The sequence below is a fragment of the Bubalus kerabau genome, chromosome 1 (genome assembly GCF_029407905.1).
Source record: "Bubalus kerabau isolate K-KA32 ecotype Philippines breed swamp buffalo chromosome 1, PCC_UOA_SB_1v2, whole genome shotgun sequence".
Classification (NCBI taxonomy): domain Eukaryota; kingdom Metazoa; phylum Chordata; class Mammalia; order Artiodactyla; family Bovidae; genus Bubalus; species Bubalus kerabau.
The window spans coordinates 52,136,610-52,158,691 of NC_073624.1; the positions used below are offsets into that span (position 1 = coordinate 52,136,610).

Here is a 22,082-nt window from a genome sequence, read left to right on the forward strand (position 1 = left end):
GAAAAGTTTAAGTCACATAGGTTTTGAACTAGGAATTGAGCCCTTTAGGAATTGATCCTGCATGTATACTCTATGCAGTAAGATGAAGGGTTGTTTCCCCCAAAATAAGTCCACTGGAACCCGTTAAGTTGACCTTATTTGATAAAAGGGTTTTTAGAGATGTGATTAAATTAAGGATCTTGGGATGAAACCTTGGATTAACTGGGTGGGCCCTAAATCCAATGACAAGTGTCTTTACAAGAGACAGGGAGACACAGAGCGGGTGTCAGTGTGAAGATGGAGGCAGAGGCAAGTGGTGCAACTACAAACCGAGGAATGCCCAGGACTGATGGTAGCCATCAGAAGCTGGGAGAGAGGTGTGGAACACATCTTCTCTCGGTCTCTGAAAGGAACCAACCCTGTGCATGCATGTACACCAAGTTGCTCCAGTCGTGTCCAACTCTGCGACCCCATGGATTGTAGCCCGCCAGGCTCCTCTGTCCATGGGACTTTCTAGGCAAGAATACTGCAGCGGGTACCCATGCCCTCCTCCAGGGAATCTTCCTGACCCAGGGATCAAACCTGTGTCTCTTACGTCTCCTGCATTGTCAGGTGGATTCTTTACCACTAGCACCACCTGGGAAGCCCAAGGAACCAACCCTGACAGCCCCCTGATGTCAGATTTTCAGCCTCCAGAACTGTGAGGCAATATATTTGGTTTTTTTTTTCAGACCACCCAGTTTGCTGTACTTTTTGTTGCTGCAGCCCTAGGAAACTAACAAACTGCAACGTATAAAAGAATGTACTAAGAACATTATTCATCACAGCGCTGTATAGTGGTGGGACAAGACTGGAAACATCATAACAATGAGTTAAACTCAACACAAAGGCATAATATGCAGGTGTTAAAAAAGAAGAAAAAAACAAACCTCATTATAGGCGGATGTAGAATGCTCTCTGTAACAGTCCCAACAGGAAACAGATGCCACTCAAAATAGTGGAGTTTATTTATAAGGGACAAGTCATAAAGGCATGGATAGGCATGGTGAACCCGTAAGGGTGACTGCAGCAACCCGGGTTTAGGGCCAGCAGGCTGTCACCCACCTCACACCCAAAGGACAGCGTGGAGGGAGAGAGAGAGAGGCTGCCTGAACGGGTGCAGAGCCCCAAGGAGGACGTGGCCAGCCAGAGGTGACCTCACAGGGAGGGAGGCAGAGAGGCAGTCTCCTGACTTCACTCTTCTCCCTCCTTCTGACCTCCCTGCTGACGCCCAACCCTCACACTGGCTGATCTGAGCTGGAAGCCAAAGGGAAATGGAGCCCCATAAGGGGGCTGCACCCTCCCCCGCTGCACCTCACAGGGCAGAAGGTGGCACAGAACACAGTGGAGCCTTCCTCTGCAGGGGCACAGAAGCTGTCCAACACAGTCTTCAAGACTTGCTTCTTTTAGAAACAAGGTACAAAACAGCATATATAGGGTGTCACTAGAGCCTATTATACAGAGTGAAGTGAGTGAAAGTTGCTCAGTCATGTCTGACTTTTTGCAACCCCATGGACTATCCATGGAATTCTCCAGGCAAGAGTACTGGAGTGGGTAGCTTTTCACTTCTCCAGGGATCTTCCCAACCCAGGGATCGAACTGAGGTCTCCCACGTTGCAGGTGGATTCTTTACCAGTTGAACCACAAGGGAAGCCCATACAGAGTGAAGTCAGTCAGAAAGAGAAAAACAAATACTGTATATGAATGCACATATATGGAATCTAGAAAGACGGTACAGATGAACTTATTCACAGGTCAGCAAAGGAGACACAGACATAAAGAACAGACTGTTCACAGTGGGGGAGGGAGAGGGTGGGAAGACTTGAGAGAGTAGTATTGGAACAAATACCTTACCAACTGTAAAACAGACAGCCAGTGGGAATTCCCTGTATGATGCAGGGAACCCAGAGCTGGTGCTCTGTGACAACCTAGAGGGGTGGGATGGGGAGGGAGGTGGGAGGGAAGTTTAAGAGGGAGAGGACATGGATATGTATCCCTGTGGCTGACTCGTGTTGAGGTATGACAGAAACATATTGTAAAGTAATTATCCTCCAATTAAAAATTAAATTAAATTTAAAAAGACAAAGTATATGTCATGCATTGGTTACATGTTAATAGCAGATCTGAATGGCGCCCCCCCCCTCCCCCCCCCCGCCAAGAAAATGTTTATATCTGATGCTCTGTAGGAGGGGACCTGGGTGTCTGGGGAAGAAGAGTAGAATGGAGACATTTCGCTGTGTATCATGTCATACTTTTTGAATTTTTTTAATGTTTTGTATCTTGTTTTATAAGATTTTTTTTTTGACGTGGACCATTTTTTTAAAGTATTTATAGAATTTGTTACAATATTGCTTCTGTTTTATGTTTTTGTTTTCAGGCTGCACGGCAAGTAGGGTCTTAGCTCCCCGACCAGGGAAGCTCCCACATCCACTGTACTGGAAGGTGAAGTCCCAACCACTGGGCCGCAGGAAAGTTTTGAAAGGTACAAATGGTTTAAAATATTAAACTTTTTTACTAATATTTAAAAATATAAATAAAATTTAATGTCTTATACTTTAAAATTTAAAGTCCAATTCTGCCTCATTGACTATGCTAAAGCCTTCGACTGTGTGGATCCAAACTGTGGGAAATTTTTAAAGAGATGGGAAATACCAGACCACCTTATCTGCCTCCTGAGAAACATGTATGCAGATCAAGAAGCAACAGTTAGAATCAGACATGAAACAAGGGACTGGTTTAAAATTGGGAAAGGAGTATGTCAAGGCTGTATATTGTCACCCCGCTTATTTAACTTCTATGCAGAGTACATCATGCTAAATGCCAGAATGGATGACTCACAAGCTGGAATCAAGATTGCCAGGAGAAATATCAATAATCTCAGATATGCAGATGATACCAGTCTAATGGCAGAAAGCAAAAAGGAACTGAAAATCCTCTTGATGAGAGGGAAAGAGGAGAATGGAAAAGCTGGCTTACAACTCAACATTCAGAAAACTAAGATCATGACCTCTGGTCCCATCACTTCATGGCAAATAGAACAGGAAAAAGTGTAAGTAATGACAGATATTTTTTGGGGGGGGGCTCTAAAATCACTGCAGATGGTGACTGCAGCCATGAAATTAAAAGACACTTGCTCCTTGGAAGAAAAACTATAACAAACCTAGACTGTGTAGTAAGAAGCAGAGACATCATTTTACCAACAAAGATCTGTACAGTCAAAGCTGTGATTTTTCCAGTAGTCATGTACAGACTTTAGAGTTGGACCATAAAGAAGGCTGAGTGCTGAAGAATTTATGCTTTCAAATTGTGGTGCTGGAGGAGACTCTTGAGAGTCCCGTGGACAGCAAGGAGATCAAACCAGTCAATCCTAAAAGAAATCAACCCTGAATATTCATTGGAAGGTCTGATGCTAAAGCTGAAGCTCCAATACTTTGGCCACCTGATGCAAAGAACTGACTCATTGGAAAAGACCCTGATGCTGGGAAAGATTGACGGCAAAGGGAGAAGGGGGCAGCAGAGGATGAGATGGTTAGATAGCATCACTGACTCAATGGACATGAACTTGAGCAAACTCCAGGAGATCGTGGAGGACAGGGGAGCCTGGTGTGCGGAAGTCCATGGGGTTGCAAAGAGTGAGACATGACAGCAACTGAACAGCAACAACAAAATTAATGATCTTTACAAGGGAGGGCCCCAAAGAATGCAGTTATTTTCCATAACTGAGAAGTGGCTGAGGACCTGACACACGGGGATAGGAGAAAAAGCGTGCCCACCTGTCAGGTAGCGCCTGCAGTACGGTGGGCATCAGCACTCCGGAGATAGCCTTGTAGAGGATAGAGTCGCACACGCCGACGATGTTCACCACCGTGGAGGAGCCCAGCACAGGCAGCATGTGGGGCGGCATTCCTTGCCAAAAGTGCAGAAGGAAACTTTGAACCTGTATTGACCCACAGAGAGGAGAAGAACCATGAGGTTACACAGGGCCTTCCCAGCAGAGCCTGGGGACTTGGCCAAGGCCACTCCGGTCCACAGTGCTCTTCTCTGCTCCCGCTGCAGACGCAGAGGCTGTCTCAGCCTGGGGCGGATTTTGAGCTTCGGGAGGTCCTCCCATCCCAAGTCCTGACCCTGGCCATCTGTGCGCATGCCTCCTGCTGGAGGAGCACCTGGCCTGGCAGCCTGGGGTCTGCTCTGCCCTGGGAGAGAGGAGTAGCTTGTCACCCCATCAGCCCCTTCATGCTTACTGGGGTCTGCGTAAAAAGGTTAAGAAAGGGAAAGTGGGACATGGCTTCTAAAAAGCTTGGAGCACTAGAACTACTCTTTGAGCCTGTTGGTGCCCTGGGGGCCCCAAGGAGTTCTGCAGAGGAAGAGAACAGTGTATGAGCTGCTGGTAAAAGGAATATGTCTAGGAGGAAAGAGAGTAGGTGCCACAAACTGAAGTCTCCTGATGCACATGTGCCCCAAAATTGATAAACTGCAAGAGCCCCTTTGTATCCAGATTACATCATTTTCTCAAAGAGCCTTTGGTGCAGCCTTGGCTGGCTGGTGTTATTATGGGATGGTAGATGGTGGTATCTGGACAGTAAGCTATGACCACACCCCAACCCACAACTCTAACCACTAGCACAGAACAGAAATCTAGTAGGCACTCAAAATGGAATTATTGTTGTAAATACCAGGATAGCAGGCCCCTACACCTCTATCTTCCAGGGTGTGAGCTGGAGGTCAGTGAGAGAGCAGGGAAGGGGGTGGAGGGGTGGGACAAGACAAAGGAAGTGAAAGGACAGAGTTGAGGATATTTACTTAGCGCATATAATAACTTTTTCAAGAGGCTTCCCTGGTGGCTCAGACAGTAAAGAATCCACCTGCAATGTAAAGACCCAGGTTTGATGCCTGGGTTGGAAAGGCCTCCTGGAGAAGGGATGGGCTACCCACTCTGTGGGCTTCCCTGGTGATTCAGTTGGTAAAGAATCTGCCTGCAATGCGAGAGACCTGGCTTCAATCACTGGATTGGGAAGATCCCCTGGTGGAAGGTATGGCAATCCATTACAGTATTCTTGCCTGATGAAGCTCCATGAACAGAGGAGCCTGGTGGGCTGCAGTCCACGAGGTCGCAAAGAGACAGACACAACTGAGCAACTAAGCACAGCACACCATTTCATGTTCCTGCCTAGAGAATTCCATGGACAAAGAAGCCTGGAGGGCTACAGTCCATAGGGTCACAAAGAGTCAGACACAACGAACACTGAGGCATGACTCATCTTAAGGTTAGGGAAGAAATAACTGAATTGGTGCAAATTCTTATAAGCTCGACTTGGTTCCTAGACCAGGGATCATTCTTTCCTCCACAGATGGGCACTCCTGAACCCCATGCAAAGCACTGCCTATATCTCTGGTTCCATAAGTCAATCTTGATCCAAAGCAGGAAATAATTCAGTACTTGAAGCTAACACTTTGGAGGTGGTGTAATTATTGGTGTCAGCATTATGTATTTATTGAAGGCTACTATATGTTAGAAACTTAGCACAGTTTCTCTCAGTTGATACTACAGCTGAAGATTGCTGCTCCCATTTTGTAGAGATTAACTTATTTGTCCAAAGCCAAACAGCAAGTCAGGGAATGGATGGATAGAGTGCAAGTCTGCCTATCTTTCCATAAATCAATCTCATGGCTACTTTGCTTTTCTCTTGGTAACTGGACTTCTATCCCATTCCTGAGACCTATGGCTCTCCTATGGCTCTCCTTGGACTGTCGCCTGCCTCCCAGCTTTCTGGCCCCACCCTGGGAACCTGCAGATGTCCTTCAAGGCCTTATTAGGAGTGGGGTCTTGCTTTCCTCTTTACAGGTTACCTCTGACCCCAGCCTGGTGACATCAACTCAGCCTCAGGTGGACAGACTATCCTGATGCCCATGGCCTGGCTGGACTTCTCAGTGCAAATACTGGATGGGAGGCTTGATGGATGAGGAATGGAGAGAAAAGCATGCCCCCTAACTTCCTAGAGGGAAAATGGTTAATTGCCAAAAACATGATCAAGGTGAATGAGGTCAGGTTTGTACATTGTAAAACTCAAGTCACAGTTCTGTTAATTCCATGACAGTGAAAATATGGCAAAGTTTTCAACCAGATTGAAAATTAAAATCAGATGAGTGAAGACTGCCTTTAAGTCCCCACTTTAAGTACCAACTAGAGGGGTAATATCTCTATGCCTCAGTTTCTTTATCAGTGAAATGGGAATTAAAATAGTATTAACTAGATTTTGGTAAAGATTCCTATAAAAGTACTTATTATAGTGCTTGGCACATAGTAAATGCCTAATAAAGGTTAAATTTTATTACTATTACTATATTATGGAGGCACTACCACTTCCAGGCATAAGAAATCAGTGCATGCATATGTGCTAAGTCACTTCAGTCATGTCTGACTCTTTGTGACCCTACGGACTATAGCCTGCCAGGCTCCTCTGTCCATGGGATTTTCCAGGTAAGAATACTGGAGTGGGTTGCCATGCCCTCCTCCAGGGGGTCTTCCCAACCCAGAGATCAAACCTGCATCTCTTATGTCTCCTTCATTGGCAGGTGGGTTCTTTACCACTAGTGCTACCTGGGAAGCCCCAAGAAATCCCTGTACTGCCATAAACACTTGAGATAGCCTCGCCTAAGTTTCTGAGCATCACCCAGCCAGGATCCCCATGGTGGCTCTGCTCACCTATCAAGGCTCTTGTTTTCATTGGGATAACGGATGGCTATTAGCTGACTTGGGCCTGGAGATAGCCACATCTCTTAGACAAGGTACTCGCCCTCCAGACAACCCTCTGCTGTCCCCAGATCCCATCTCATCCCAGGACATTGGCCTCTGGCCAGGTCCTGGACTTCCCTGCCTGACCTTCCAACTCGGAATAAGAAGCACTGCCCAGTTGATTCCTAATATTTGGTAGATTCTGAATTCATTTGTCTTTCTAAGTTCTCCTTGCATGTAGCCCTACTCTCTTTTTATGAGTCAGTTTCCAGCAGAAATTCTGGAAAGCATCAGCGACTGTGTACAGTAAAACAAATCTGTAGAAGATCACTCGCACGAGCAGCCATCTGTCTTTTTCAAGTCTGTCCAACTGGCACTGAGAGCCGCCGTCAGTTCTGTCGCTGGAGCAGCATTTGTAGATGCCGTGTTACCCAGTTTCAACCTCTCTTCCTACTCTGCATTTAAGAGCCTTTAATGTCTGCTGGTGGAGAAGGCAATGGCACCCCACTCCAGTACTCTTGCCTGGAAAATCCCATGGATGGAGGAGCCTGGAAGGCTGCAGTCCATGGGGTCGCTAAAAGTCGGACACGACTGAGTGACTTCCCTTTCACTTTTCACTTTCATGCATTGGAGAAGGAAATGGCAACCCACTCCAGTGTTCTTGCCTGGAGAATCCCAGGGACGGGGAAGCCTGGTGGGCTGCCGTCTCTGGGGTCGCACAGAGTCGGACACGACTGAAGCGACTTAGCAGCAGCAGCAGCAATGTCTGCCAGACACGACTGGGCAATTGAACAACAACAACAGTGTCTGACGGGCTGGCTCCTCAGGAGGAGCGAAAACACTGCAAAGCTCAAGAGCTGATACTTGCAAGTTAGGTGTGGAATGAACAGACACGGTGTTCTTATCAGGAAGTGGAGCCAACAGGACATTCTGATAGACTAGATGTGAAGAATTGAGGTTTGTGCCTTGAGCAGTTGGATGTGTGGTAGTGGCTATCTAAGACTCGGGGAAAAACAGATTTAGGGTGGAAAGTCAGAGCTCTGATTAGGCCATGTTATGTTAGATGGCAAGTCAGTTGAATCTGGAGCTCGGGACTAAATAATTATGTAAAAAAGAGAGTTATCAGCTTTAGCAAAATGGAGATGATGTTTACCTATTAGTAGGATGAAATAAGATTATTTGTAAAATGCCAGGCATCATGAAGGCATTTAACAAATGGAAACATAATTAGACAGGAAAAGTTCTCCTTACTCCTTGCAAGCAAAAATGGTGAAAGAATCACAGGTAAATGATTGAAAATGATTATTTAAAACAAGTTTTCTGGATTATCTACTTTAGTCCCTTGAATTCTCAGCCTTTTTCCTCTCTCCTCAATAAAGCATCAGAAGGTGATTTCCTTAACAATATTTACATAAGTTTTCTATTTCTTTTCCATGTCCATACTTACTTTATTCCTGGTATATTGGCATCTTGTGGAAACATATCTGATGATTTCCAGTCATGGGTACTTAATTGCTATAGTGTTAAAAGGAACTTGACAAAACAATAGCTAGCAGTTATTATGCTCTGAGTTTGAAATTAGATACTTTAATCTATACAATTTTCATGTAATTATCACAATTTTACTATGAGGTAGGTATAGCTACCTCATAGCTGCCAAAGCAGCCTCTCATCTCCCTCTGAGTCCCATTTTACAGCAAAAGAAACTGAGGCTCACAGAGGTTAAGTACCTTTCTCAAGGTCACAGGCTGGTAAGTGGTGGATTTGAGACTCAAACACGGGGCTATCTGATTTTACAACTCTTTGTGCAATGTAGTTTGGAGAAGGCTTTGCAGGAAGTCCCCTACATGCAGACTTGGCTTCTTTGCACTCTCCTGATAATGCTGTAAGTCTGTGGAGGTTTTCGATCCATCCATCATCCATCAATCCATCTACTCACCCACCCAAGAAATATTTACTGAGAGCCTGAGAGTATAGCTGACCTGGATACAGTAGTAAACAAGATCCCTGCCCTTAAGGGCTTGTGTTCTGGTGGCAGGAGACAAACAATGAACAAGGAAACAAGGTAATTTAAGACTGTGATACTAGCATACATTGTGGCCTCAATGGATATTAAAGATCCTGAAGATCTGAAACAAACTATATCATCAAAATGTACCAGAGACATCCACCATCTATTTACCGATGACTTTTCTCAGCTGTAGGAGAGAAAGCCATTCTCATCAGAGGTGGCTATTTTACATAGCCACCTGCATTCTTTTTGTGTTTGGGTAGAATCAACCGCATTTTCATCAGCCACCTCAAAAACAGCCACCAAATACCCCTGCCAGTGGGGTGGAAAGAATACTGGACCAGCAGTGGTAGGTGACAAAGATCTAACCAACTGTGTGACCTCCCTTAATTCTCTGATTAACATATCTGATAAAAGCAAGCATTTGTATGACCTTTTACCAGGCATTGTCTCATCTCCTTCCAACAATCCTATAAAATGGATAGGCAGGGATGGTATGTTTATCTTCATTCCTAGGATGAGGAATTGAGCCACATCTTGAATCCAAGCCTGAGCTCCAAGTCTGGCCCTTCTCCTACAGGAACACTCAAGCCCTCACAAGGTTTCTGGACCTCTCACCATATATTCTGCATCCTAACTGCTGGTGTGTGTTAGTTTCTCAGTTGTATCCAACTTTTTGTGACTCCATGGGCTATAGCCTGCCAGGTTCCTCTGTCCATGGAATTTTCCAGGCAAGAATACTAGAGTGGGTTGCCATTCCCTTCTCCAGAGTTACTGGTATGCATGACTTTTTTCCCTTCGAGGCTTATCTTATCACCCCATTCCCGGGATCTAGCAGTGTATAAATCATTAGATGCCCAATAAGTGTTGGAATTAAGAAATGGAAGCCAGTGAAGGGAGACAATGAGTAAGTTTTGATAAGAATGTTAAGCGAGGACTATCACCAGTTTTGTTATGAGTACTTGTGGCAGAGAGGGACCACTAGATCTCCTCTAGTAAATAAGCTGCTGCCCAGAGAGGAGCCACACTTCCCAGCTCCCCTTACCTCAAGGAGCAGAGGGGGGTAGGGGGAGTGCCATGAGACCAGCTCTTGCCAATGGAATACAGGCAAAAGTGATGCATCTTATTTCTGGGCCAACAAGTTCAAGAAGAGAGGTTGTCTTTGCTGTAATCCTTTTCCCTGATCCATCAGCTGAACAAAGAGGATGCCAAGACTCTAGGGCAGGCTACAGCCATAAGGTAGGAGGAACCTGGGTCCCTGACCCACCCTCAGCAACCAGCCATCCAATCGAGGGCATCCACATTGGATTGTGACATGTCTTGTCAAATTGTGTTGAGACTTGAGGCTTGTGTGTTACAGAAGCCAGTGTTGTCTTAACCAATCATGAGTCATGATTTGCCCAGATCTCAGGGTTCTTTGATATGTAAGGCATAGCCAAACCACGATATGAGAGAAAGCAATGAGCTTTCTTTCTTTAAGACAAAAAAATCCACTTAAATGGTCACAAAAGGAATTTGGGAGATTTAAAAACCTAGTGGATGAAAGTCAAGAGCAGGAAGAAGAGTCCTACTCTATGGCCCCCTCTTCTGGAGCTGTGTCTATGAACCAAGTGACAGCTCACATACGGGGGTACCACTGCTGCAGCAGGCCCCAGAGGCAACAGTACAAGGAGCAGCACAGGTACCAGCAAGCGCTCAACAAGTCTTCACTGCCTTACCTCATCCTGTCCCCTCCATCTCCAACAGCACACGAACCCCCCACTCTAAAAAGGGAAATCTCAGGCATTTTTTCACCAATAACAAGAGATTCGTGTAGCCCCTTTAAAGCTTAGGTTGTGCTGTGCTCAGTCACTTAGTCATGTCTGACTCTTTGTGACCCTATGGCCTGCCAGGCTCCTCTGTCCATGAGGATTCTCCAGGCAAGAATACTGGAGTGGGTTGCCATGCCCTCCTCTAGGGAATCTTCCCAACGCAGGGATTTGACCCAGGTCTCCTGCATTGTGGGCAGATTCTTTACTGTCTGAGCCACCAGAGAAACCCAAGAATACTGGAGTGGGTAGCCTATCCCTTCTCCAGGGGAACTTCCCAACCCAGGAATCGAACTGGGGTCTCCTGCATTGCAGGCAGATTCTTTACCAGCTGAGCTATCCCGGAAGCCCAGAGTCTAGGTTATCTTCCCTCAGATTCAATGTCCATATCTGATCCCAGGTGGTTTTATTTGTATTTGTTTTTGTTTTTGTCTGAAAGGCATTTTCTTTAAACAGAATGGCCTCAGGTTATGGGGTGAAACATGTGGTTTCCTGCCATCCTTTTGGAAGGTTCTTTCTGATGGCATTTTAGACAAGAATATTTTACTGTCTCTGTTTATATAACCAGTGCTCTATCCTCTCATTTCTTCTCTCCATTCTTTAACTATAATATTTTAAAATCAAAATTAAATACTCACACTGTTTGTATTAAAAGATGGTCCTACAGGCAGTGTTAAATGGACATGGGGACTAGAACTTGAGAATGGAGGGTAATCAGCTCCAAATGCACTGAAGCAGATGAGCCTCAGGAAAAGGTTAAACCCAAAATATAGATAAGCTTTCCTTTAGTTTTTCTGAATGCATAATTCTGGCATAATGATATCTTGACAAAACTGGGTTCCCAGTAGGCCAACTGGGCAGGATGCAGTTCACTCATTAGAACAAGGAAAAAGCCATGCCAGCCACTGCCCACACAGAAAATCTGCAAAATGGGGGTAGTGATAGTGCTTGCTTCCTGGGATCACTGAGGATTCAGGGAGCTAATGTACATCAAGGGCTTCTAGAGACCTGGAAACTAGTCAAAGCTAGTGTTATTGTAATATAATATTTTAATGCAGAGTATTCACAGCCTAACACTTATTGACCTACCTCATCAAAGTTGGCTCTTATTACAGTGTCCAGTATTCTTTGACAGTGTGTTCTGTACATCATAATAAAGGTAGAAACCTGTGGGGGTGGGGAAGGATCAACAATAAAAGCATACATTAGTACACATTACTGCTGCCTTTGGAATTTCAAGTCATTTATTCTCTGTTGAGGGGATGAAATTTGTCTAACTCCTATGCATCCTGTAAGGTCCCATTGAAACTCATTTCCCTCAGCTCCCTCCTCTGTGCTCCATAGCACCTGAATGTTTCTCAGAGCACTCACCCTGTTGTACAGAAAGCACAGGTTTCTCTTTTTGCCCCAAGTCTACCCCCTGAAATTCTGGATTTTGGGAAAATACTAATAAAAACAGCATATTATTCATGCTTGTGTATCAAGCATTTAGTGCAGTGTCTGGCACATTGTAGATAGAGTTCAGTAAGGCCTACTGGATTAAATTCTCATCAGCTGAGATATTGAAAAGTTAACATCCAGCCTATATCTATAAGAAGAGGTGCTTTTGTCAAAATCACAAAAAAGACATTTGGTAATTCTCTGGAATCTGCTTAGCAAAAGAATTGCATCTCTAGCTTCACTTTCCCAAGAATTTTAAAGTGATGGTACAGGAAATTTGCTGAGAAAAAAAGCAAATTTGAGAAAAATAAGGATTTATTTATTCTTTTTGTTTGAGAACATAGATATACGTTTCATACAAACTTAGTTTGATTGTACAAGCATCTGTCTCCCTGGCTTGACTGTAAGCTTCCTGACAGCAGGAATCAAGTCTCATTCATCACTGCATTCCAGTGTGATATGTAGAAACTCAACACCTACTGGTACCCTGGGCCACATCAAGATAGATGCATTATGCTGTATAGCAGAGGGAACTCTACTTAATGCTTCTATGATGACCTAAACAGGAAGAAAATAAAAAAACAACAGGGGATATATGTATACATATAACTGATTCACTTCAGAAACACATTATAAAGCAACTATACTCCCATAAAAAAAAGATAGATCGCTTAGGATGGGGTCACCTAGGAGAGAGTCTCCAGATTGGTGTTTCCAATTATTTCTCCCCAATACCATGGGCCCAAACTATCTGAATCACTACCACCTTTAAAATCTTCTTTGTCTGTGGGAGTGTGATGTCACCACATCGTCTGCAGCACATGGGAATATAAACTTAATCCTATGAAAAAGCTATGCAGAGGAGGGGGCCCTCCCCTGTAAAATGAGACCAGTGCAGCATCGCAGATGGGTAGGTAGGTAGACAAGTTGGATAGGGAGAGAGGTAAACATTTTGTTTTAGAATAGGATTGGGTTTGCAGGACAGTTATGGAGGTAGCTCAGGCAGCTTCTGTATGCCTCGTACCCCGTCACCTCTACTATTAACACCTTGCTTTGGGATGCTACCTTTGTCACAACTAATGGACCAACTTGATTCAGATTTCTATCCTTATACTTTTAAATTCACTATTTTGCAATAAAAGTGTGTATAAGTGTGGTGTATGTGGGTGTGGTGTGTGTGAGTGTTGTGTATGTGTGTGGTGTGTGTGAGTGGTGCGTGTGAATGTGGTATGTGTGTGTAGTGCATGTGTGGTGTGTGTGAGTGGGGTGTGTGAATGCGATGTGTGTGAGTGTGGTATATGTGAGTGTAGTATGTGTATTTCTGGTGTGTGTGAGTGTGGTGTGTGTGCATGGTGTGTGTGAGTGTGGTGTATGTGAATGTGGTATGTGTGAGTGATGTATGTGAGTGTGGTGTGTGTGTGGTGTATGTGTGTGGTGTGTGTTAGTGTGGTGTGTGTGAGTGGTGTATGTGAGTATGGTGTGTGTGGAGTATGTGTGTTGTGTGTGTGGTTGTGGTGTGTGAGTGTGTTGTGTGTGAGTGTGTTGTGTGTGGGTGTGGTGTGTTTGTGAGAGAGAGAGAGAGAACCACCCACTCCAGCAGTCCTGCAGGCGTGCTCACCTTTTCCTCTGGCAGACTGGCCGGTAGATTTAGATCTTTGACATTCGGAAATTCTGGCAGCAATGTTCCAAGTTTGGACCGGGGTGAATACGCCACCGTCTGCTTGCTCACTTCTTTCTTGCCTGTCTCGCTCACCCAGGCGGCTCCTTTCTTGGAATACATCACATCATAATATTGGGAACTTTCCTTCACTGCAATGCCATAGTAATGGTACCTGGGCCGTAAAGTAAGAGAGAGAGAGAAACCCACGTATACCCTTATCAGCTGGGGGATCCTGAGCCATTGGAGCCCAAGGCCATTGATGGCTTGGACCCATTCTCCCTGAACTAAAAGAGTTAACTCCCCTGTTAGGCTCAACATCTTAGAAATCTAGAATTAAAACAAAGTTCCATGTTGCCAGCCATCAATCAGACAGGTAAAAATAACCAGAATTGCCTCCTACAGACAATGTTAAGTCAAATACTTTGCAAAGCAGAAAGTGGGATGACAAAATTTCCATTTGTACTTAATCTCTTGTATCTAGCCAAGCATGATTCTAGAGGCACAGCGTCTGAATGTCCCCCTCTGCAAAGACCCAAGGAGACGAGGGTGTTCATGGCTGCCAACTGTACCAACAACAAAACTTTATTTGGCCTATGTTTTTCTTAATCAATAAATAGCAGTCTTCAACAACTGTATCTAAAAATATAAACTCAGTGTTTCAGTTGACACTGAATGGAAAATAAAGACCAGAACCCTTTATTAACTCAGGAAGGGCTTAATAATAGTAATGTTTTCAATTAAGACTAATGAGGGATGGAGGCTGCATTTTGCTTGGATTTTAGCGACAATCTATGAAGAACTTATGGTGTGCTAGGCACTTTGGCAAATGCTTTCCCTACATTTATTTGTAAAATAATGCTATGAAGTGGAGATTATTATAACCTTTCTACAGATGAGAATTGGAGGCAAGAAAGCTTAAGTAATTTGCTCAAGGTCATACAGCTTGTTCAGGGGAGGAAGTGGGTCGATCTGACCACAGAGCTACTGTGCTGCACTAAGAAAACACATTGCTACAAACGTTGATGTTTGTCAGAGCCTCTTATGGAACATAATAAAAATACAGATTCTAAGGCCCCTTCCCAGAACAGGGGATAGGGCCCTAGAATCAGCACTGAGACAAACCACAGATAATTTTCATGCACATCCCTCTGGGATCCACAAGCCTGCTGAGTGTGGCCCTGCAGGACGTTCCTGGCTTGATGAGATGGTCATTATCTACCATTTGTAGCATAGCCGCTAACAAGGTGCTAAGTGCTTTACACACATTACCTGATTTCATCTCACAAAGCCCCTGGGAGGCTGGAACTGATTAATATCCCCATACTACAGACTAGGAAACTAAGACCTAGAGAATTAAGACATCCAAGATCATCTAGTGAGTAAGCAGTAGAGGCAGGATTTGAGCCTCTAAAGGTGCTTTTCACCACTAAGCCAGTGATTCTCAAACTTTACGAATGATAAAAATCACCTACAAAACATATTAAAATACAGACTCCCAGGTCCCACCCCCAAAGATTCTCATTTAGCAGGTCCAGGGTCATTTTGTGCAATCACATGGCAATATTAATGTAAGTAATTCTGGATCTTGATTTCAGAAATGCTATATAATGTGGTAATTACTCTTTTCTACTGGTAGCGATTTGGTGGTGATAGCCAGGAAATAACTCAAAGGAGAAAACACTCTTGAGTTCTGGGAGAGCCTTCCTGCGGAGGGGAGAGCTGAGCACAGGTAACCTTCCCTCCCCCAACTCCCCCTCCACTCCGGATACCATTCTGTGATACTTCTGCTTAGTGGGCATCGCGCGTCTATCTGAATGCCTGCTGGGATGAAGAACTCGGACCCTCCAAAGGTAGCCCAGCTCATTTTAGGTCAGTATAGCGATCAGAAAGCTCTTCCTTATGTCGAGCTGATTTCTATCGTCTGTGCCTTCTACTTGCCAACTGTCATAACTGCCTTTCCACCCGGAAGGCACTCCTTTGGTGGGTGGGGTGGGGGAGTTCCGTTTGCTCTGGGAGCCCTTCCAGGTGGGAAAGTCGTTATGACACACCTCCCTAACTTTACAAAGTCTGCCCTTATTCTTTCTAAAGCTCAAGATGGTAATAACATATTAAGATCAGACCACTTCTTGATTTTTCAGAGTATACTGCTAGAATTGCCAACTGCAGTGAAGCTAGTGACGCTAGTGCTCTGATCACTTCTCAAGTTTTTATTTCAGGTCAACACACTCTCCACCAGCACACCACCCCCCACCCATTTAGTCTGTCCAGGTAAATTTGCTGAGGGATTGTCGCTGTAAGGGGCTTCCCTGGGGCTTTCCTTCTTTATCTGGCTTCCCAGGTAAAGAACCTGCCTGCTACAGGAGCCGCAGGAGACTCAGGTTTGATCCCTGGGTTGGGAAGATACCCTGGAGGAGGGCATGGCAACCTACTCAGTATTCTTCCCTAGAGAATCCCATGGACAGAAGAGCCTGGTGGGTTACAGTCTATAGTGTCGCAAAGAGTCGGACAGGACTGTCTCCATAAGGCCAAGTGGCATGTTGGAGACCAGAGCTTCTTATTACCTTTCAGTTGGTTGAAGGTGTGACCAACCTTGGAGGATGCTTATGGAGAGGATACAATGAAACTGAATTTTTAAAGATATTGCCCCATTTGCCAACCTCTAAGTCAAAGAAAAAGAAAACAAAAAACAAAAGCAGGCTCTTACATATAGACAGAATGAAACTTTCTCCAAGTTTATGTAGGATGGGAAGACTTTCTCTTCTATTTTTATTATTCTTATTGCCTATTTTTACCACATACCTATCATTACTATCTACTTATACTCTTTTATCTCAGAAACGTGCACCAATGTATTGGAGCCAGTGATGCTAAAAAGACCATGGGCTGGAGAAAAAAATAATTCCTTTCCATTCATTCAGTAGCTTTCCAGCCATCCACTTATCTGTAGATTGAATTGCCTTTGTGTGCCAACCACATGCTCACCAGCAAACAAGAAAGAAAGAATCTGGGTTTTCTACTCCATACTTTTACCAGGGCTGAAAACTCATTATAAACAAATACTTGAATTCTTCAGTATGAACAACATTTATTCTTCAGAGGAGTCACCCTGAAAAATTATTAGAAATTTATTCCAAAATACCCCTTGCTCAAAATGTTTCTCTTTGAAAATTGCCCCCAGAACTTCTGAGCCACATTAAAAAAAATTAGTCTCATTTGATTTTCAGACCTTTACTAAAAAGGGTTTCCCCAGTTTGATCATCTACTTTCCACATTCTTTATCCAACTTGGCTCCAAAGTTAAACCTACCCTTGGAGGGTAAGAATGTGCTGCCCAGGGATGGCAGGGGGCTGGGATGAGGGGGACAGTATTGGATACACTGCTTCTGAAGCACTTTAAGTGACAAGTCTTACAAGTCCTATATGTGGTTGTTGTGTTTTAATAATAAGTTTCGTTATTTTATAAGTCAGTGTGTGTTGATCCGCTACCCAATATGGTCAAAATGTTTATAGAAATGCTGCATAATACAGCACTCCCTCGTGGAGTCCCCAGGTATAATTAGCATAATAAAGGTTCTGACAAGTCCTGCATAAAGGAACCTGTTTAGTTTAGAGCTTACCAAACTTTCATGGTCAACAGACCTTCTTCACGGAACACCTAGTCACTTCCAACAGTATTTTGAAATACCCTTTGAAATGAGTCTTTATAAATCTAGATTTTTGTGAAGCCTGGGCAGGATAGGCAGAGATTCCCTTCCTATTGACTCTCACCTGGGAGACAGACGTCTGCACAACCTTCTCACTCCTCAGGTCACCTGCCTCAGTAAGGCCTTCCTTCCTAGGCTACCGTTTCTAGACCAGGCTACCCTTTTGTTATTCCCTAGGGCAACCCCCTTCACAATCTAATGATATTTGTGTGTGTGTGTGTGTCTTCTCCTGGAGAATATTTGCTCCATCCAGGACCTGTCTGCTCATGTGTCCCCAGCACTTAGCACCATTATCTGACAGCAGAAAATGAGAAGCAAACACTGGGGGGTTGGTTGACAGAATGGGTGACTGGGAAGCAGGATGCCTGGGTACCACAGCATCTTTTGGCCCATCTCCCTTGCAGGGATTGGTATATGTTGCTTCTCTGGCTGATTGGATTCTGTGAGAGTACACAGTTTGCTGGTCAAAACAATCCGAGTAACCTGGAAACTGGTCAAAAGACCACAAGGTGCTCCTTTTAGAAGATGCTCAAGACTACTTCACATAAACACCTACAGGCAGGGAAGCATCAAGTCGGATTCCTTAAAGCAGCTGGTCTTTGGACAGCATCTCTGTTAGGGCTCCTAGGAGAGGGGGCCACTCCCACCAGGCACAGACTTCTCCCCAGACTGAGCTCAGGATGAGAGTCTGGGTCTCTGGAGGCCCATGGACGCGCGCTCTGCAGGTGGAAAGGCCGTCGGTGCTTACTTTGACTGTCCGCGGGTCCCGAGTCTCCTGGTGGTTAACTGAGGAAACTGCTGCCTTATGATCTGCAAGTCAAGCAAGAATCAGTTACCCATCGGAAAAGGCTGGGAGCACAGTGACTGTGTTTACGAACGGCAATCTAAAGAACAGAAGAAAACGTGGACCCTGGGTTGGAGGAAAATGTGGACCCTGGGTTGCAATGAGGGCGTCTGACAGGCCCCCTGAGAGGACCACAGGTGTCGAGGGGGGGCAGTCAGGAAGAGACCACCTGAGTGATGCAGGGGCTCTGGATCCTCAGAGGGTCTCACTTGGCTGCTCTGGGCTTCCCTTCCTGCTCACAACGTAGGCAGTGTACATAGTGACTCTGAGCTTGTCTCTCCCCTGTTTACAGCCCTGCAGTGATGGCTTCCAGTGTACCTGGAACCAACCCCCCCCCCCCCTACCCCTCAGCCTCTGTAACTTGTGCTTACCTCCTGGTCTTCCTCTTCTCTGACTCTCACCCTGACTCACTGGATCCCAGCCACACTGGCTTTCTTTTTTTTTCTTATTTCTGAAACATGGCAGTCTTTCTCCCCATTGGGGCCCTAGTACTGCAGTTCCTTCCGTCTGGAATACAATTTCACCCAGTTCAATTCAGTCATTTAGTCATGTCCGACTCTGCAATCCCGTGGACTGCAGCACGCCAGGCCTCCCTGTCCATCACCAACTCCCGAAGCTTACTCAATCAAACTCATGTCCATCGAGTTGGTGATGCCATCCAACCATCTCATCTTCTGTTGTCCCCTTCTCCTCCCGCCTTCAATCTTTCCCAGCATCAGGGTCTTTTCAAATGAGTCAGTTCTTCGCATCAGGTGGTCAAATATTTGAATTTCAGCTTCAGCATCAGTCCTTCCAGTGAATATTCAGGACTGATTTCCTTTATGATGGACTGATTGGATCTCCTTGCAGTCCAAGGGACTCTCAAGAGTCTTCTCCAATAGCACAGTTCAAAAGCATCAATTCTTTGGCGCTCAGATTTCTTTATAGTTCAACTCTCACATTCATACATGACTACTGGAAAAATCATAGCTTTGACTAGATGAACCTTTGTGGGCAAAGTAATGTCTCTGCTTTTTAATATGCTGTCTAGGTTGGTCATAGCTTTTCTTCCAAGGAGCAAGCATCTTTTAATTGCATGGCTGCAGTCACCATCTGCAGTGATTTTGGAGCCCAAGAAAATAAAGTCTGACACTGTTTCCACTGTTTCCCCATCTATTTGCCATGAAGTTATGGGACCAGATGCCATGATCTTCGTTTTCTGAATGTTGAGCTTTAAGCCAACTTTTTCACTCTCCTCTTTCACTTTCATCAAGAGGCTCTTTAGTTCTTCCTCGCTTTCTGCCATAAGGGTGGTGTCATCTGTGTATCTGAGGTTATTGGTATTTCTCCCAGCAATCTTGATTCCAGCTTGTGCCTTGAGAGTCTCCATTTCTTGAGATTCTTCTTGCCTTGAGTACCCCATTTCAACCAGATCCTCACAGTATTATCTCCTCCTACAGCATTCGGGCCTCTGGACAAAATCCTTCTGCCCATGCCTTCTCTGCCCAGTAGGTGCAGAGTAACACAAACAGACACCTCCCACCCCCATCATGAGACCCTGCTTTCCTCTTTTCTCTCACTTTGAACTCTCTGAAGTTGTCTTGAGCTTATTCTCTGAGTACTTATCTTACATCTCCTTCCATTTGAGCACAAGCTCCATGAGAGCAGGGACGTGGCCCAGGCCATAGGCGAAGAGAGGTCAGTCTGTGTTTGTTGGATGAAGGCATGAAGCCCAACTCCGGGGGTTCTGGAGAGCCTCCTCTGCTCATTTGCCTAGTGGACAATGCAAATTGCTGCTGCCCAGGACAACTTACACGGATTTGCCAGAAATCTAGGAGGGGGAGCCATCTGCCAAGGCGAAAACACAATCAACGCGTCTTTCTTGGTGTTTAGAGCAATGATGTTTGTGAACAGGCAGGATGGTGGAGGGGTTCTGAGCAAAGGCTTTGGAGCTAGATTACCTGGATTAGATCAGAGCTTGGCCATTTGTTATCAGGGGCCCTCTGGCAAATTATTTAACATTCAAATAACTCAGCTTCCTCATTTGTAAAATGGGAATGATAGTAACCCCTACCTCAGAAAATCTTTGTGAAAATTTAAAACATAAACATGTAAATAATTTGTAACAGTGCCTGGCACTTAGTAAGTGATCAATAAACGTTACCCATTATTACCAGTGACTATCTTGATGACTCATTCATTCTGTTTCATTTCCAGGGACTTTTAAGTCTAGCCACATTCTTCCAGCTCCCTTCCTGGCTGGCTCAGCGGTAAAGAATCTGCCTGCAATGCAGGAGGCCCAGATTCAATCTCTGGGTCAGGAAGATCTCCTGGAGAAGGGAATAGTAACCCACTCCAGTATTCTTGCTTGAACGTGAAAGTGTTAGTTGCTCACTCATGCCTGACTATTTGTGACCCCATGGACTGCAACCTGCCAGTCCATGGAATTCTCTTGGCAATAATACTGGAATTCTCGCTTGGAAAATTCCAAAGAGTTGGACAGGATTGAGCAACTAACACTTTCATTTTCCCTTCTAACACAGCATCGAGCAGGCAAGCATGGTCAGAGAGAGCAAGTCTGTACAGTCCTTCATGAGAGATGCTGTTGCTGGTTTTCCACTAGCAGGGCATGAGCTATGAGCATCTTTTCATTCATCTCTGTTGGTCCTCTCACACCCTCTTCCATCTACATTGATTCTCTCATTGATTGATTTGCTCATTCATTCAACAAACTGTGGTCCTATGGGAACCTGGACTCACTATCTAACCTCTCGGTGCCTTAGTTTCCTCCTCCAACATCTGAGGACTTGGGGTCTTCTGTAGTTCTCCCCTCATCAGAGGGATAGATGTTGGTGGCCTCAACTGAATTGGCATCAGCAGGGTGGAAAGAAGTGGAGAAATTAGAGAGAAATTGAAAATCTGGAATAGACAGCATGAAGGTTGATTATTTCTGTATATCAGGAAGCTGCCAACTGTCTCCAGGGTACAGAATGGCTGGGACAGTATTTCTTTATTTGAAAAGGGATGAAAAAAGCTGAAACCCTCACAAGAATGTTTAGAAAATCTAATAAGATAACATCATGATACCACTTTTGGGAGTAAGAAAAAGGGCTTCTAAGATGTTATCTTGTAGTGATGATACAGACCAAAGCGATGCAGTAATTCTCCGAATTCTTTAAGGGTGTCATTTTTGAGACAACACATCCCTGGTTTCTTTAATCTCAACTCCTGTAAGCCAAGGATGTGAGCTTCTCACTTTGTCTACATCCCTCTCAAATTGTTGTGACCCATACATCCCCAAAATATGAAAACCCTGATTCAAACGGATACATGCCCTTCAATGTTCATAGCAGCACTATTTACATTAGCAAAGACATGGAAACAACACAAGTTCCCATCCACAGATGACTGACACAGAGGATTGATTTAAGAAGATACAGTGTATATACAGTGGAATATTACTCAGTTATAAAAAAGAATGAAATACTGCCGTTTGCAATAACATGGATGGACTTAGAGATTATTGTACTAAATGAAGTGAATCAAAGACAAATATTATACAATATCATATGATATTACCTATAGGTGGAATCTAAAAACAGTACAAATGAACTTATTTACATTACAAAAACTAAGATTGAAAACAAATGTATGGTTATGGAGTGGGGAGGCATATATTAGGAATATGGGATTAACAGATGTGCAGTATCATACATAAAATAGATAAATAGCAAGGATTTACTGTATAACAAAAGAAACTTTATTTAATATCTTGTAATAAACTATATTGGGCTCCAAAATCACTGCAGATGGTGACTGCAGCCATGAAATTAAAAGATGCTTACTCCTTGGAAGGAAAGTTATGACCAACCTAGATAGCATATTG

General features: G+C 44.5%; 1 protein-coding gene across 2 annotated transcripts in view; it reads right to left on the reverse strand.

Moving 5' to 3' along the window:
• Window positions 1-22,082, reverse strand: part of RFX4 (regulatory factor X4) — a 151,822-nt gene that overhangs the window by 52,933 nt on the left and 76,807 nt on the right. The window contains exons 5-8 of one of the 2 annotated variants that reach the window (XM_055574864.1): window positions 18,122-18,183; window positions 13,629-13,842; window positions 11,660-11,737; window positions 3,792-3,955 (exon numbers count right to left, since the gene is read on the reverse strand). In XM_055574864.1, the coding sequence (XP_055430839.1) occupies window positions 3,792-3,955; window positions 11,660-11,737; window positions 13,629-13,842; window positions 18,122-18,183 (518 nt within the window). Of the gene's footprint in view, window positions 1-3,791; window positions 3,956-11,659; window positions 11,738-13,628; window positions 13,843-15,439; window positions 15,535-18,121; window positions 18,184-22,082 lie in introns of those variants that run through there. The other variant, XM_055574870.1, reaches the window with a different exon arrangement.